This window comes from Mobula birostris, chromosome 2 (genome assembly GCF_030028105.1).
Source record: "Mobula birostris isolate sMobBir1 chromosome 2, sMobBir1.hap1, whole genome shotgun sequence".
Classification (NCBI taxonomy): domain Eukaryota; kingdom Metazoa; phylum Chordata; class Chondrichthyes; order Myliobatiformes; family Myliobatidae; genus Mobula; species Mobula birostris.
In genome coordinates, this window is record NC_092371.1 from 143,131,255 (window position 1) to 143,147,676 (window position 16,422).

General features: G+C 40.8%; 1 protein-coding gene across 4 annotated transcripts in view; it reads left to right on the forward strand.

Moving 5' to 3' along the window:
• The window catches only part of rngtt (RNA guanylyltransferase and 5'-phosphatase), a 384,142-nt gene that overhangs the window by 355,497 nt on the left and 12,223 nt on the right, over nucleotides 1-16,422 (forward strand). For 3 of the 4 annotated variants that reach the window (XM_072249966.1, XM_072249979.1, XM_072249970.1), the window contains one exon: nucleotides 2,611-2,734. In XM_072249966.1, the coding sequence (XP_072106067.1) occupies nucleotides 2,611-2,734 (124 nt within the window). Of the gene's footprint in view, nucleotides 1-2,610; nucleotides 2,735-14,274; nucleotides 14,530-16,422 lie in introns of those variants that run through there. The other variant, XM_072249978.1, reaches the window with a different exon arrangement.

Here is a 16,422-nt window from a genome sequence, read left to right on the forward strand (position 1 = left end):
ATTATGAGAGGCACAGATAGGGTAAATGCACACTGCCTTTTTCCCTGTTTTGGGGAATCAAGAATTAAAATACATAGGTTTTAAAGTAAGAAGGGAAAGATTTAACAGGAACCTGAGGGGTTACCATGCACCAGGAGAGTGGTCAGTTTATATAGAATGAGCTGCTAGAAATGTTTGAATCAGGTATGTGAACATTTAGAAGTTGCTTGGATAAGTGCATGAATAGGCAAGATTTAAAGAGATGTGGATCAAAAGTGGGCAAATAGGGCTAGCTTAAATGCAAATCTTGATCATCATGGACCATTTGGATCGAAGAGCCTGTTTCCCTGCTGTATAACTGAATCTGACTAGTATAAATGGGATTAATTGCTCTAGCAATTACAAAATTAAGCTTAAATCAAATGGTTCTGTTTATTATCAGAGAATGTATACAGAATACAACCTGAAATTCTTGCTCTTTGCAGACTGAACAACAGAAAAATGTTAGAACTCCAAAGCCCCCTCTCCATCCTCCCCTGCTCAAGCCATCAACCTCCCCCTCTCACTTCAGTAAAAAATGTCAGTGCTCCCATCCACCAAGCAATAACAAGGCCCTCAAAGACAGACCATGTTATTCATTCAACAAAAATCATTGTTTACCCAACAATTCGACATGCTATAGGCTCTCTTTCTCTCACTAACAAGGGACAGGGAGATGTCACCCATTTCAGAGTGCTGTTATGATGTTACAGTCTGCCGCACTGCTTTTTATTCCGAGATTCTCCGACTCGAGAATCAGCAGCAAACTCTCCCCATCATTGAGAGGAAAAGAGAGAGAGAGGGGGGGCGACTGCTTGAGTACATAGACCTCCGTCTGCAGCATCCGCTGCCACAACATCTTGATGTTCCTTCTCCTGTGATACCTCAGTTGGTGGCACCAGCCTGGAATCGTTTGTCCACAGGGCTGCCTCCTGGCGTCTTCCATGCTATGCCTGAAGAATGTCAAAAAACAGTCGGTTGGTGAGGTCCATGGCCGAGGACTCAGTGCCGTGAAAAACAACAGTTTGAGTGCTATTGTAGATCAGGGACCTCACTAGAACACCAGCCACATTGAAAAGGAAAAGAAAAGAGATAGTAACGAGAGGAATTCATGCTGTTTCCACAGATGAGCCACCTAATTAACAACTAACAAACCTGTGTAGAAATTAAACACTAAAATGTGGAAAGCAAATCAGTATGAGGGAAACTTGCTGTAACTGCAATAAAGGAAGAAAAAGAATAAAATGTGGTCAAGATGGTTATAAATATTTGCATAAAAGGACAATGCAGATGGAATGAATAGAACTAAAAGATGAAAGGAGTTAAAAAGAAAAGACTCAATTTGAGTACAGATATGCAGATGTTGGAGATGGATGCAGGATGTTAATTTTTAGAGATGTTCATGAAGTTGTAAAGCCTGAAAAGCAGCACCCCTTTCAACACAACCTCAGACTCAGACATAAATAAAACAGATTCTGATCCATTTATTCCAGATGAGAATCACAGCATCAAAAGATGGCTACGTTTAGGCATTTGCGTATAGTCTTAGGTGACTTCAAGGAATCCTTCAAAGATGTCCGCCCTGAAAACAAAGCTCAAAATCCTCAATCATAATTAAGTAAAATTAATAGATTTTCTAATTGTAATAATTTTATAGCCCATGATTTTCCTTCAAGTCAAGTCATAGTCATGATAGAATTAAGTATCCAAAGCAACAAAAGGAATTATTAAATACATCTTTTGAAATGTTTGTTCAGGAATAAATGTAGATTTCCGTGGCTTTTCAAAGAGCACATCTTTTCATGTGAAATAACAAGACTAACCTTGGCTTAATGCCTCATTTGAAAGGCATCACCTTAGAGAGGGCAGCATCTCCTCAGTATCTCTTTGAAGTGTCAGCCCCATTCAATTAATATAAAATTCAGGAATAGTAGCAGGAATTTTCTCTCAATCTGCAATCCCAGAACAATGATTTATGTATTTGCTTTTGTTTACCTTTCTGCTAGAAAATTAATCGATTTAGTAACCTGGTATGTGTGTGTTCCTATAAAATTGAGATTACTTGCTGCTACTTAGATTTTAATGATTATAAGCCTCTGGCAATTGTTTAAACAAAGCAAATTAAATTGTCAGAGAAGTTTAGATTTCCTGCATTATTGTCACAAATTCTCATTTATTTTTAAAACACAAATTTTGTAAAAGACTTTTTTATTATGGTGTAATATTAGGGAAATATATTAGAGAAAATTGCTTGTAATATTTTTTGAGCATGCATTGCAGTGACACTTGCAGAGCAATTGGACATTTGCCAAAACGTTAATCTGTTAGGTTTAACATATTAAACATTGTGTGCTTACCTAGGAAATGGAGTAAAATACTTCTTCAATGTCACATACAGTTCCCACTAACCTGCTTGTTGTAATAAGCAGTTTCCTTTTTCTAATAACAGGTATTAGAAATAGTGAGTTAGCAGCCTCTGCAAAGAGATAAAGGTAGTTACGGTATACTTTGTTTTTTTAACAGTAACTCTGCAACAACTGCAAATTTTTTGATATACATTTTCTGATTTCTCACCTCTGTTTTATCTTTTAGGTAAACAAAGAACTAAGAGCATATGACAACAAGATCATTGAATGCAAATTTGAGAACAATAGTTGGGTTGTCATGCGAGAAAGGCTGGACAAGAGCTACCCCAATTCCTATGACACAGCTATGGGTAAGCAGTTTAGAAAATTTCCATTTGGGCTAAATATCTAAAGAATGTGTTGGAGAAACATATTTAAATCAGATATGAAATAACTATCATTGATTTGACAAATGTTGTATTCCAACTAATGATACAATTTCTCTTTCAAAAACTAATGAATCTTTCAAGTCCAGTGAATCACAATTGAGACCCGGAATATGCTTTTATAACAGATCTGGAATGAAGCTATGGACACCAACTCTGGTCATCATGATTAAAGTACTTTAAGGTTCCAAATGGTGACTCCTTGTTTTCTAAGAAGTACTTGTGGCACACAGTTATATACCTGTCCTGACCAGCAATTCTTAACTGCACTTACATTCTTTCAGCAACAAAGCAGAATCTGCTTACCTTGCTGTCTGTGTGCACAGAGGTAGCAGTAAACTGTGTAGTAATAGTATTATATTCTGTTACATAGTTTTCTGCTAACCCTGTGTGTAGTAGCATAATATTCATTCCATACTCAAGAATAATACAAATTTCCTCAGCTTCCACAAAATTTAGTATACACTAACATAACACAATAGTTGTTATGTTGCTGCATGTGTAATTCAGGGGCCTGGCATGATTTGAAATTCTCTCCATAATACTGATCATAAAACTACAGAATGCTACAAAGACACAGCCAGCTCACTGATTTATTTTAGAAAAAGAGACTCAATGTCCTTACATTCTGGTCTGGCTGTCACTCTAAATACACAAAAGTGAGATTGCCTCATGGGTGCTTTCTGAACTAGCTGAGGAAATACAGAGATTTAATTAAAACCCACATTCCAAGAATTGAAAAAGTCATTAGTTTGGAAGCTTATTTGAATGATTGATGCATAGACAATTAAAAAGTGCCTGACTATCTGTCCTCCTTCCTTTTGCTTTAATCAAACTACGTTTGGAACAGTTGTTAATCAACCTGAGGTAGGAGCATTGACTATTCTGAATGTCTCAAGTGCTTCTCAAAACTAATTTAAATTCACAGTATTGGATACAGTTGCAAGAAAAAATTTGTGAACCCTTTTCAATTACCTGGTTTTCTGCATTAATTACTCATAAAATGTGGTCTGTTCTTCAAATAAGTCATAATAATGGACAAATACAATCTGCCCAAACTAATAACACACAAACAATTGTACTACTTCTCGTCAATATTGAAAAATACACCATTTAAACAATCACAATCTAGGCTCAAGAAGTACCTGCACCTCTGGGGTAATACCTTCTACGAAAGTTATTTGGAGTCAGGTGTTCCAATCAATGAGATGAGATTGGAGGTGTGAGTTGTAGAATTACCCTGCCCTATAAAAAGGATACACAAAGTCAGGTTACTGATGGTGCCTGCTCTCCTTATGAAAAATCCGTTAATGTGCACCATGCCTTGATCAAAACAACTTTCAGGGAGATTTTTTAGAGATATGCAACAGGAAAGGGACAATAACGCTACCCCCCTCCCCCAATAGTAAATAGGGATATCAAGGAGCAGATAAGGAGGTAGATTCTGGAGCGGTGCAATAATAATAGGGTTGTTGTGATGGGAGATTTTAGCTTTCCTAATATTGATTGGCATCTCTTAGTGCAAGAGGTTTAGATGGGGTGGAGTTTGTTAGGTGTGTTCAGGAAGGTTTCCTGGTGCAATATGTAGATAAGCCAACTAGAGGAGAGGCTGTACTTGATCTGGTATTGGGAAATGAACCTGGTCAGTTGTCAGATCTCTTGGTGGAAGAGCATTGGGAGGTTGTGACCACACACTATCTCCTTCACCATAGCACTGGAGAGGGATAGGAGCAGACAATTTGGGAAAACATTTAATTGGGATGGGGGGAAATATGATGCTATTAGGCAGGACCTTGGGAGCATAAACTGGTAGCAGATGTTCTCAGGAAAATGCACGGCAAAAATTTGGCACATGTTCAGGGAACATTTGCATGGAGTTCTGCATAGGTATGTTCCATTGAGGCAGGGAAAGGATGGCAGAGTAAAAGAACTATAATGTACAAAGTATAGAAAGTCTAGTTAAGAAGAAAAGAAAAGCTTATGAAAGTTTCAAGAAATTAGGTACTGTTAGAGCTCTAAAAAATTACAAGGTTGCTAGGAAGGAGCTTAAGAATGGAATTAGGAGAGCCAGAAGGGGCCATGAGAAGGCCTTGGTGAGCAGACTTAAGGAAAACCCCAAGGCATTCTACAAGTATGTGAAGGAGCAACCGTCTGAGAATAGGACCAATCAGGTCTGATAGTGGAAACATGAGCAGGGAGTTGGAGGTACTTAATGAATACTTTGCTTCAGTATTCACCAGGAAAAAAGGACCTTGGCAATCGTGGGGATGACTTAAATGGACTGAAGCGCTTGAGCTTATAGACATCAAGAAAGAGGATGTGTTGGAGCTTTTGAAAGGTATTAAGTTAGATAAGTCACCAGGACCGGATGAGATATACCCCAGGCTACTGTGGAAAGTGAGGGAGGAAATTGCTGAGCCTCTTGCAATAATCTTTGCATCATCAATAGGGATGGGAGAAGTACTGGAGGATTGGAGGGTTGCAAATGTTCCCTTGTTCAAGAAAGGGGGTAGATGTAACCCAGGAAATTATAGAGCAGTGAGTTGGAGCAAATTGTTGGAGAAGATCCTGAGAGGCAGGACTTATGAGCATTTGGAGAGACATAATCTGATTAGGGATAGTCAGCATGGCTTTGTTAAGGGCAGATTGTGCTTTTCGAGCCTGATTGAATTCTTTGAGGATGTGACAAAACACATTGATGAAGATAGAGCAATAGAGGTAGTGTATATGGATTTCAGTAAGGCCTTTGATAAGGTTCCCCATGCAAGACTGCTTCAGAAAGTAAGGAAGCATGGAATCCAAGGAGATCTTGCTTTGTGGATCCAGATTGGCTTGCCCACTGAAGGCGAAGGGTGGTTGTGGATGGTTCGTATTCTGCATGGAGGTCAGTGACCGGTGGTGTTCCGCAGGGATCTGTTCTCAGATCTCTCCTCTTTGTGATTTTTATAAATGACCTGGATGAAGAAGTAGAGGGTGGGTTAATAAGTTTGCTGATAACACAAAGGCTGGGGGTGTTGTGGATAGTCTGGAGGGTTGTCAGAGGTTACAGCGGGACATTGATAGGATGCAGAACTGGGCTGAGAAGTGGCAGATGGTCTTCAACCCAGTTAAGTGTGAAATGGTTCATTTTGGCAGCTCCAATTTGAAGAAAGAATGTAATATAAATGGTAAGACTCTTGGCAGTGTGGAGGACCTGAGTGATCTTGGGGTCTGTGTCCATAAGATATTCAAACCTGCTGCGCAGGTTGACAGTGTTGTTAAGAAGGTGTATGGTGTGTTGGCATTCATCATCCTTGGGATTGAGTTCAAAAGCTGTGAGGTAATGTTACATCTATATAAGACATTGGTCAGACCCCACTTGGAATACTGTATTCGGTTCTGGTCATCTCGCTGCAGGATGGATGTGGATATTATAGAGAGAGTGCAGAGGAGACTTGCAAGGATGTTATCTAGATTGGAGGGCGTACCTTATGAGAATAGGTTGAGTGTACTTGGCCTTTTCTCCTTGGAGTGATAGAGGCTGAGAGGTGACCTGAGAGAGGTATATAAGATCAGGGGTCCCCAACCTTTTTTGCCCTACGGACTGGTTTCATATTGACAATATTCTTGCGGACCGGCCGACTGGGGGGGGCGGGAGGGTTGCCAACAGTGTTTACCCCGACACTACAATGACCATGAAGCCTTGTGCGAGCACCAGTGCGCTTGTGTGTACGTGTTACAAATCGTTTTTGGCGATTCTGTCGGGGGGAGGGGTGCTGTTAATCACGACCGGAATATTGGTGATAAGTGACTAATACACTCAATTTCATTTCTAAAAGGGTTGATCTAACGAATTTAATATTAAACACACAGCGCACATTTTCCTCGCAGGAATATAGCAATAAGTCAATTATCGGGAGGACAGGGGAGCGTGAAGTGTTGAACGAACTTCCAGTAGAAGTGGTAGAGGCAGGTGCGATATTATCATTTAAAAGAAAAATCGGATAGGTATATGGACAGGAAAGGAATGAAGGGTTATGGGCTGAGTGCAGGTCGGTGGAACTAGGTGAGAGTAGCGTTCGGCACGGACTAGAAGGGCAGAGATGGCCTGTTTCCGTGCTGTAATTGTTATATAAGTAAGTCAATAGCATCATAACATTTTAAGTAACGTTTGGATATTAAGCACACGGCACATATTTTCCCCGTATGAACATATAAAATCATTGCAACACACCAGTATCGCTGAATCAGTGGGAGCCCTGGGCTTGTTTCCCTGCAACAAGACGGTCCTATCGAAGGGTGATGGGAGACAGAGATACTCGAAGGGGGTCCCTTATGTCCAGTCTATTCTGCAACTTAGTTTTCGTTGCATTCATTGCAGAGATATGTTGGAAATGGAAGCAACGTTTTCAGTGCTTTCCTGGCTATCTCAGGATATTTAGCCTTGACTTTGATCCAGAATGCCGGCAGAGGTGTAATGTCAAACATACTTTTCAGCCCGCCGTCATTTGCAAGCTCGAGGAGTTGATCTTCTTCCCGCGCTGACATGGATGACACACGGGTAATGACTTTGCATGCGTTCAAGCTCAACAGTGGGCATGACAAGGAATGAGGAAAGGTGCAGCTGACTCCTATCGCCAAATCATATCGTTTCCTTGCGGCTTGGTAGCGCATGCTCTGCAGCCCGGTACCAGTCCGCGGCCCGGTGGTTGGGGACCGCTGTATAAGATGATGAGGGGCATTGATCGTGTGGAGAGCCAGAGGCTTTTTTCCAGGGCTGAAATGGCTAACCTGGGGGGGGGGGGGGGGTGCATAGTTTTAAGGTGCTTGGAAATAAGTACTGAGGGGATGTCAGGGGTAAATTTTTCACACAGAGAGTGGTGGGTGCATGGAATGCACTGTCTGCGGCGGCGGTGGAAGCAGATACAATAGGGTCTTTTAAGAGCCTCTTAGATAGATACATGGAATTTAGGAAAATAGGAGGCTATGTGCTAGGGAAATTCTATGCAGTCTCTAGAGCAGGTTACATGGTTGGCACAACATTGTGGGTTGAAGGGCCTGTAATGTGCTGTAAATTTGCTGTAAATTTCTATGTTCTGTGTGTTATATGCATGAAGATGGAAAAGGCTACAAAAGCATTTTTAAAAACCTGAGTGTTCATCAGTCCACAGTAAGAGAAATTATCTGCAAGTGGTGGAAATTCCATTTGGAGAATTTACTCTCCCTAACAGTGGGTGTCCTGCAAAGATCACCCCGAGAGCACAATGTGTAATGCTGATGGACGTGATAAAGAACCCAGGGGTAACAACAAAAGACTTGCAGAAATCTCTAGAACTTGCTAAAGTCTCTGTTTCTGTGTCCACTGTATAAAAAAAACACTGAACAAGGATTGTGTTCCTGGAAGGAGACCACATAGGAAATCACTGCTCTCCAAAAAAAAACATTGCTGCTCGTCTCAAGTTTGCAAAAGACCACTTGGATGTTCCACAATTTTTCTAGGACAATGTTATGTGGACACATGAGACAAAAGTTGAACTTTTTGGCAGAAATGCACACTGCTCTGTTGGAGGAAAAAGGATACTACACACCTACACCAAAAACCAAATCCCAACTGTGAAGCATGGTGGAAGGAGCATCATGATTAGGGGCTGCTTTGCTGCCTCAGGGCCTGGACAACTTGCAATCATTGAGGGAACAATGAATTCAAAATTGTATCAAGACATTTTACAGGAGAATGTTAGGGTAGCAGCTATCACCTCAAGCTTAATAGAAGTTAGATGATGCTGCAAAATAATGATCTGAGACACAAGAATGATCCGAAATAACAACAAAATAGTTTCAAAAGAAGGAAATTTGTGTTTTGGAATGGCCAAGTCAGAGTCCAGATCTTAACCCAATTGAGATGCTGTGGCGTGACCCAAAGAGGGCTGTTCATACAAGGTATCCTAGAAGTATTGATGAACTGAAACAGTTTTGTATGGAGGAATGGTCTGAAATTTCTCCTCACTGTTATGCAAACCTGATCAGCTGCTACAGGAAATGTTTGATGAAAGTTATTGGTGTTAATGAAGGTTCTAACAGTTAATGGTTAAACAGTGTGTTCAATAAAGACATGAAAAGTACAATTGTTTGTGTGTTATTCGTTTAGGTAGATTGTGTTTGTCTATTATTGTGACTTAGATGAATATCAGACCACATTTTATGAGTAATTAATATATAAAACCAGGAAATTACAAAGTGTTCACAAACTTTTTCTTGCAACTGTATATTTACTTCACCATTTGCACACTAACACATGCAACTGATAACCTTCATTGGTTTCATGGGTTTAATTTCCAAATTCTCATCTTCATATATACGCTGTATGATACTTCCCCACCTTACTATGATTATGAAGACATGTAGTCCTCTTTTATTGTCATTTAGTAATGCATGCATTAAGAAATGATACATTATTTCCTCCGGTGTGATATCACAAAACACAGGACAAACCAAGACTGAAAAAACTGATAAAACCACATAATTATAACACGAGTCTGATAACATATAGTTACAATAGTGCAACAATACTATAACTTGATGAAGAAGTCCATGAGCACAGTAAAGTTCAAAGTTTCTCAAATGTCCCACGTCTCACGCAGACGGGAGAAGGAAGAAAAACCACAATCCGACTCTGAGTCATCCGAAAACTTCGAGCTCTGATCAGCTTTCCAACACCGAGTACTGAGCGCCATCTCTGTCCGAACGATTTGACCTCCTTCTCGGTCGCGAAAAGCAGGCAAAGCCGGGGATTTTGAGGCCTACCCTCCGAAAGATTCCCGACCACACAGTAACGACAGCAGCGAACAGACGTTTCAGAAATTTCTCCAGATGTTCCTCCGTGCTTTCACGTCCTTTCTCCATCAAATCAGAATTGTCCACGGTCCCTATTTAACAGATGCAATATCATTTTTCACCGGAGGGCTGTGCACACGCAGGCGCGCCGCCTTCTCCTCCCGCCTTGAACCTTCTGAATTTCACATTCTCCCCACTTCTAGCATTAGAGCTCCTTGCAGTAAAAGCTTATCCTTTAAATTATCTGCTTTGCTCTCTCCCTCCTTCACTTTTCAGCTATCTCAAATTCTTTGTCTTTGATCCTGCTTTTAGTCAAACTAATCTTCTGTTGCCACTTGACGATATACTGAAATATTTTGGGTCATTTACGAAGTGTGAGCGGCCCTTGATATCCAATAGTTTCCCTGGATAACTAGCACTATAATTTTCCATTCTTTGTTCAAGTTTAATTGTCATTCAACCATACACATGAATACAGCCAAACAAAACAGTCTTTCTTTGGGCCCAAAGGGCAAAACACAGTACACTCAGAACCCGCATAGCTCTGATTCATTACAACGCGGTTATTCAATTCTGTATTGAAATTTTTAAAAATGACAAAAGTCCTCGAGTGACCGCCATTACACTAAACATTCAATCAGCCAATGAGAGCGCTTTAAATATGCTCCGAGTCACTCACAGCCAATCACGTATTAGTTAACGCTCTGCCTCCCCTGTATGTGTAAAAGTTCTTGCTCCCTTGCCAATTTTTTCCTTTTGTATCACCCATAATGTCTGGAAGATGGCCTACAACTTCCAGTGAGGATAGTTGCATCAGGCAATTTTTGAAAAAACTACAATGTCATGAAAGCTATAGACAATGTCACAGCATCCTTGATGAACTAGCCAGTGAAGCAGAATTAGAGGATGTTAATGATGGCAATGTTGAAGCGTTACTGCTTTCTGATGGTGAGAGCCTTATAACAAAGAGCTTTGAGAATTGGCTGAGCAACGCATCCTGGGTGAATCTGAGCTCATGGTTGGAGAGGAGGAAACACAGGCAGGAAACCTCAACACCAGCATCACCATGATCACACAAATCACTGGCTGGTTCATTGACAATGAGCCTGACTGGGAGTGAAGCAATAAGGCAAAGAGAGGTGTTCTCAACATGTTTCCTTCTACCGAGAACTACTTCATCAGAGGAAACTTAAAAAAAGGCAGCCAGGTCTTGGCACATTCTTGAAGAAGCCAAAGTTAGAGGAGGACCCACAGCCTGGTCCCTCCTCGAAGATGTAACTACCACCCGCTTTCCTCTGCTGTTGCTGTGATGTGTTGCTATTCCACTGATGTACAGGTTAGGCATGTTTGTTACTTTACAAGTTACTGTGTATACATAAAATAGTATATATCTTGGGTTTGATTTGTATTTAAATCAGGCACACATATTCATTTTATGTAATGTTATAATGACCCCACATAGTGCTGACTTACATTGCACTCCCCCTCTGAGGAACAGATCCTCAGTGTTAAACAGGGGCTCAGTGTACTGACAGTCACACACAGCACTCACACGTATAGTATGATAGTAGAAAAACAGAGTCACAAAAAATATATATAGCTCAGGTCCCTGAGTGGCATAGCCTGTAGATTGACAGAGCATGGGATGTTATTCTGGTGCCATGTTTCTGCAACAAGCACACAGCAGTTCATCATCGCACGCTAGTGCAGATGCAGAAGAACCTAATCCAGTTGAGGCCCCTCCCCCTCCCACTTTCAAATCTCTTACTAGCTCTTCTTTCAGTTAGTCCTGATGAAGGGTCTCGGTCCGAAACGTCGACTGTACCTCTTCCTAGAGATGCTGCCTGGCCTGCTGCGTTCACCAGCAACTTTGATGTGTGTTGCTCCAGTTGAGGCAAACAGCTAGCTTGCCTGTAAATTGTGTTACTGCCATGTGCATATGTCTCACTGATTTCACATTGGATTTGATTGTAATCCTTACAATGTGTCATCTTTTTGTATTCATTTATGGCATTTAAAAAATTAAGTTCAAATTATAGACATTGTAAAGCCATACTAATAACCACTAACACTGACTCCTACAAAGGCATCTATTACATCACTATATCTGTTCTATAAACCTCTTAACATTTACTATATAGTGTGCAAATAAAAAGATATATAATTAACATTCCTAACATTTCAATTATTAGGTTATACGTGGGATGCAAATTACATTTGAAGGTCAATATCCCAGTTATGTTTGTACTTGTAAACTTCTGTCTGATCACAATAGATTTGCATTAAATCTTCTTAAGGATGTAAAACCGGTTATGGGCTGCAATGCATCTTTTGGTGTAGTCATTGTTTTTCCTTCACCACCAGAAAGAATGGTACATGCTGGAAGCAGGCCATTCAGCCCATTTCATCTATGCTTACCAGTGGGCATCCTTCTGTATTAATCCCATTTCCCAGCATTTTGATCATAGTAATCTATGATTTAGCAATTACAGTGCTGATCCAAACAATTTTTAAACGATGTCAGCAACTTAGATTCAGCCACTCTCAGGCAATACATTCTAGAGATTTTCTTTTCTCCATGTGATGAAGATCCTCCTTATATCCACTCTAAATCTCTTCCTCCTTACCCTAAAATTATATCCTTCAGTTTTATCAACCTTTGATATAGGGGAAAAGTTTCCTGTAGTCTCCCCCTTCTGTACTCCTCTGGGGAAATCCCAGCTAAATCCCTAACTTGCCTAAGTTAGATTTAGCCTTGGATTTCTAAACGTGAAGCAGTAAAGTTGATATATTCTTCTTTTCCAGTCTAGCACAGTACAATGCAGCCTGCTACATATGCATATTCTGTGAATCTCAATGGGCATGTGCATGTTTGAAGGATAATAATGAGCTGGGTTCTGATGGTTAAATAACCAGCTGGTTCTTGCTTCTAGACTCTTAGAAGAGTGTCTACTTGGCTGAAGCACTGGAGGGCTGGCAGTGCTTATCCATCAAGTGTCTCTAGCACAGGAGGAAGAAAGCTGGAATGAGTAACCATATATTGTTAACACGAAGCACTCAAGTTAAGGAAGCAGAATTAATTATATGAATCTGCTGTAGAAGAATTTGATCTTAAGCAATAGTGCAAAAAAACAATGCTGAATCTGAGGCCCTTTATCACGTTTTAGGAACTGAAATAACATTTTAAAATTCAAATGGGTAACATTAAAATTTTCACAATTCTGCTTTTGGTTTTTAAACAATGAGTGCTGATAACATTGGAAGGTACTGTCAAAGTTAACAATCTGACAGAGCTGCAGATCAAGATAATCACTGGGTTTACTGCCTTTTATTCAGCGCTCTCTGTTCAAACAGTGAGAAACAGACAAAAATAAAGAAGAACAAAAGAGTGTTAATGATAATTTGTTACTCTTTGCAAAAGGATGGTGACATTTGCTCTCCTTTCCCATTTTAACTGTTTCTAGAAGCCCTGTCATTAATGGGGTCTCGCCGATCCTGTTTAAATTAAACATTTTACTGCTGGTCAAGAAGAGAAAAAGATACAATCCTATTATGCAGTTCACTGCACAATGATATCATATCCTCAGAAAAGATTACTTGTTTTACTGAGTTGTAATTTGTCACTGTCATCTTATCCTGCTCTTCTCATTCAATTAATGCATTTGCTTCACTGAATATGAAAATAATGAGCAGTTTCCTGTTATAAGATTTTATTTGTTACCAAAGATAAATGATATAAATTGAATTCATTGAATCTCAGGACTCTTAAAAGTATGGGGTGATAAATACTTGGGACAGAATAAAGAAGAGATAAGCTTTCAGAGGGTCTAGGAGTTGAGGGCTATGGTGAATTGGCATACAAAAGGAAACGAGGCTATGGCAGATCAGTGATGTTACTAGCAACACTCACAACAGCGTGTTGTGAGTGTTGCTTTGACCCCAGCATCTGCAGATTATTTTGTGTTAGTGATGTTACTAGTGTATGTCTGGGCGGGGCTGAGGGACCAGCTCGCCTATTCCAGCCCTTGTGTCTCATGCTCAATATTGCTCTCAGTATTGCAGCTGTGATAAAAGCCAGAACTATGAATAGCTGTGGCATAACTCCTAATTCTTCGTAACCTTAGCAATACATCCAATAGCATTTCTGAGCATTTTCTATACCTACCTAAGATACTGTAATCATCCCTATGCATGAGTTTGCCCCTTGCTTGTTAAGGCTCTTTGCAACTCCATTGGCTCTGTGTTTTAAAATTTGGCAGGTGAATCTGTGTGTCACTTCAAAAGAGAGAGAAAAAAATCAGTTAGATTAATCAACTGTGGGGGAGCCAATTTGGGTTTGATTGCTACCACAGTGATAAATATGATTATAAACAGCATGATCAGAGTTTAATTTTCTCTTGAGAATGATTGCTTCCACTTTTTTGTGTTGATTTATCACCTGTTATAGCTCTTCCGAGAGCTTGATTTAAACTCCTGTCTATCTGCTATCCCCAGTTTGTCTCCGCTCCTTGATAATGCACCCACGACGTTCTTTGTTCTGGCTTATTAGTGCCAGAACAAAGATCTTGATGTCAAGTGCCAACTTTGCTTATCCCTCAACAGATGCCTTCTGACAATCTCTTGAACATTTACAGCATTTTGTTTTATTTCAGATGTCAAGTTTCCATGATATTTTGCTTTTTAAAGAATATTAAGTTGATGGCTTCGGGAGACAATGTGGTATATCAAGATCAGCAAAACATAAGGTGTTTATGAGATTGACCAGTAGCAGTTTAATGTTTGTTACCTTATGATCTGCTGAGGTTCAGCTGAATCTTTAATCATTTTCTGTAAAAACAAAACTGAGACAATTTATTCTTGAAGCAATTTCCTCAAGGTGAATAAATTATTTCATCCTGAATTGAAAATCCCTGTTTTGTAACCATTTTATTTGTTTATTGCACTCCTGTTCTGGTTTCATTTTATTTTAAGTTCCATTTTTTCCATCATTCTTCTTGGCTTTTTGAAACTCTTGTTTTTATTGCTGCCACTGTTGTTCATTTGTGAAATGTTCCTGTCCTACTTTTCCTCTAATCTCTTTCAAAGAATTTCTTTTTGTCCCCATTTGGAATGTATTCACCCTGCACATTACTCATTATTTTTAAGTAATACTCAAAATACGTATGCCCTATACTGCACTATTATTCATAACAAGAACCTCAAAAATTTGCAGCAAAGGTTCAGACTAATTTTGGCAAAGTAATGTGACTTTAAATTCATCATGGTAACTTGTAAAATTCAGTAGACTTATTTGTTTATTAGTAAAGAAAGGCAAACGTACCTGTGTACATATATAAACAACAGGAATTCTGCAGATGCTGGAAATTCAAGCAACACACATCAAAGTTGCTGGTGAACGCAGCAGACCAGGCAGCATCTGTAGGAAGAGGTACAGTTGACGTTTCAGGCCGAGACCCTTCGTCAGGACTAACTGAAGGAAGAGTGAGTAAGGGATTTGAAAGTTGGAGGGGGAGGGGGAGATCCAAAATGATAGGAGAAGACAGGAGGGGGAAGGATAGAGCCAAGAGCTGGACAGGTGATAGGCAAAAGGGGATACGAGAGGATCATGGGACAGGAGGTCCGGGAAGAAAGACGGGGGGGGGGGGACCCAGAGGATGGGCAAGAGGTATATTCAGAGGGACAGAGGGAGAAAAAGGAGAGTGAGAGAAAGAATGTGTGCATAAAAGTGAGTAACAGATGGGATACGAGGGGGAGGTGGGGCCTTAGCGGAAGTTAGAGAAGTCGATGTTCATGCCATCAGGTTGGAGGCTACCCAGATGGAATATAAGGTGTTGTTCCTCCAACCTGAGTGTGGCTTCATCTTTACAGTAGAGGAGGCCGTGGATGGACATGTCAGAATGGGAATGGGATGTGGAATTAAAATGTGTGGCCACTGAGAGATCCTGCTTTCTCTGGCGGACAGAGCGTAGATGTTCAGCAAAGCGGTCTCCCAGTCTGCGTCGGGTCTCGCCAATATATAAAAGGCCACATCGGGAGCACCGGACGCAGTATATCACCCCAGTCGACTCACAGGTGAAGTGTTGCCTCACCTGGAAGGACTGTTTGGGGCCCTGAATGGTGGTAAGGGAGGAAGTGTAAGGGCATGTGTAGCACTTGTTCCGCTTACACGGATAAGTGCCAGGAGGGAGATCAGTGGGGAGGGATGGCGGGGACGAATGGACAAGGGAGTTGTGTAGGGAGCGATCCCTGCGGAATGCGGGGGGGGGGGAGGGAAAGATGTGCTTAGTGGTGGGATCCCGTTGGAGGTGGCGGAAGTTACGGTGAATAATATGTTGGACCCGGAGGCTGGTGGGGTGGTAGGTGAGGACCAAGGGAACCCTATTCCTAGTGGGGTGGCGAGAGGATGGAGTGAGAGCAGATGTACGTGAAATGGGGGAGATGCATTTAAGAGCAGAGTTGATAGTGGAGGAAGGGAAGCCACTTTCTTTAAAAAAGGAAGACATCTCCCTCGTCCTAGAATGAAAAGCCTCATCCTGAGAGCAGATGCGGCGGAGACAGAGGAATTGCGAGAAGGGGATGGCGTTTTTGCAAGAGACAGGGTGAGAAGAGGAATAGTCCAGATAGCTGTGAGAGTCAGTAGGCTTATAGTAGACATCAGTGGATAAGCTGTCTCCAGAGACAGAGACAGAAAGATCTAGAAAGGGGAGGGAGGTGTCGGAAATGGACCAGGTAAACTTGAGGGCAGGGTGAAAGTTGGAGGCAAAGTTAATAAAGTCAACGAGTTCTGCATGCGTGCAGGA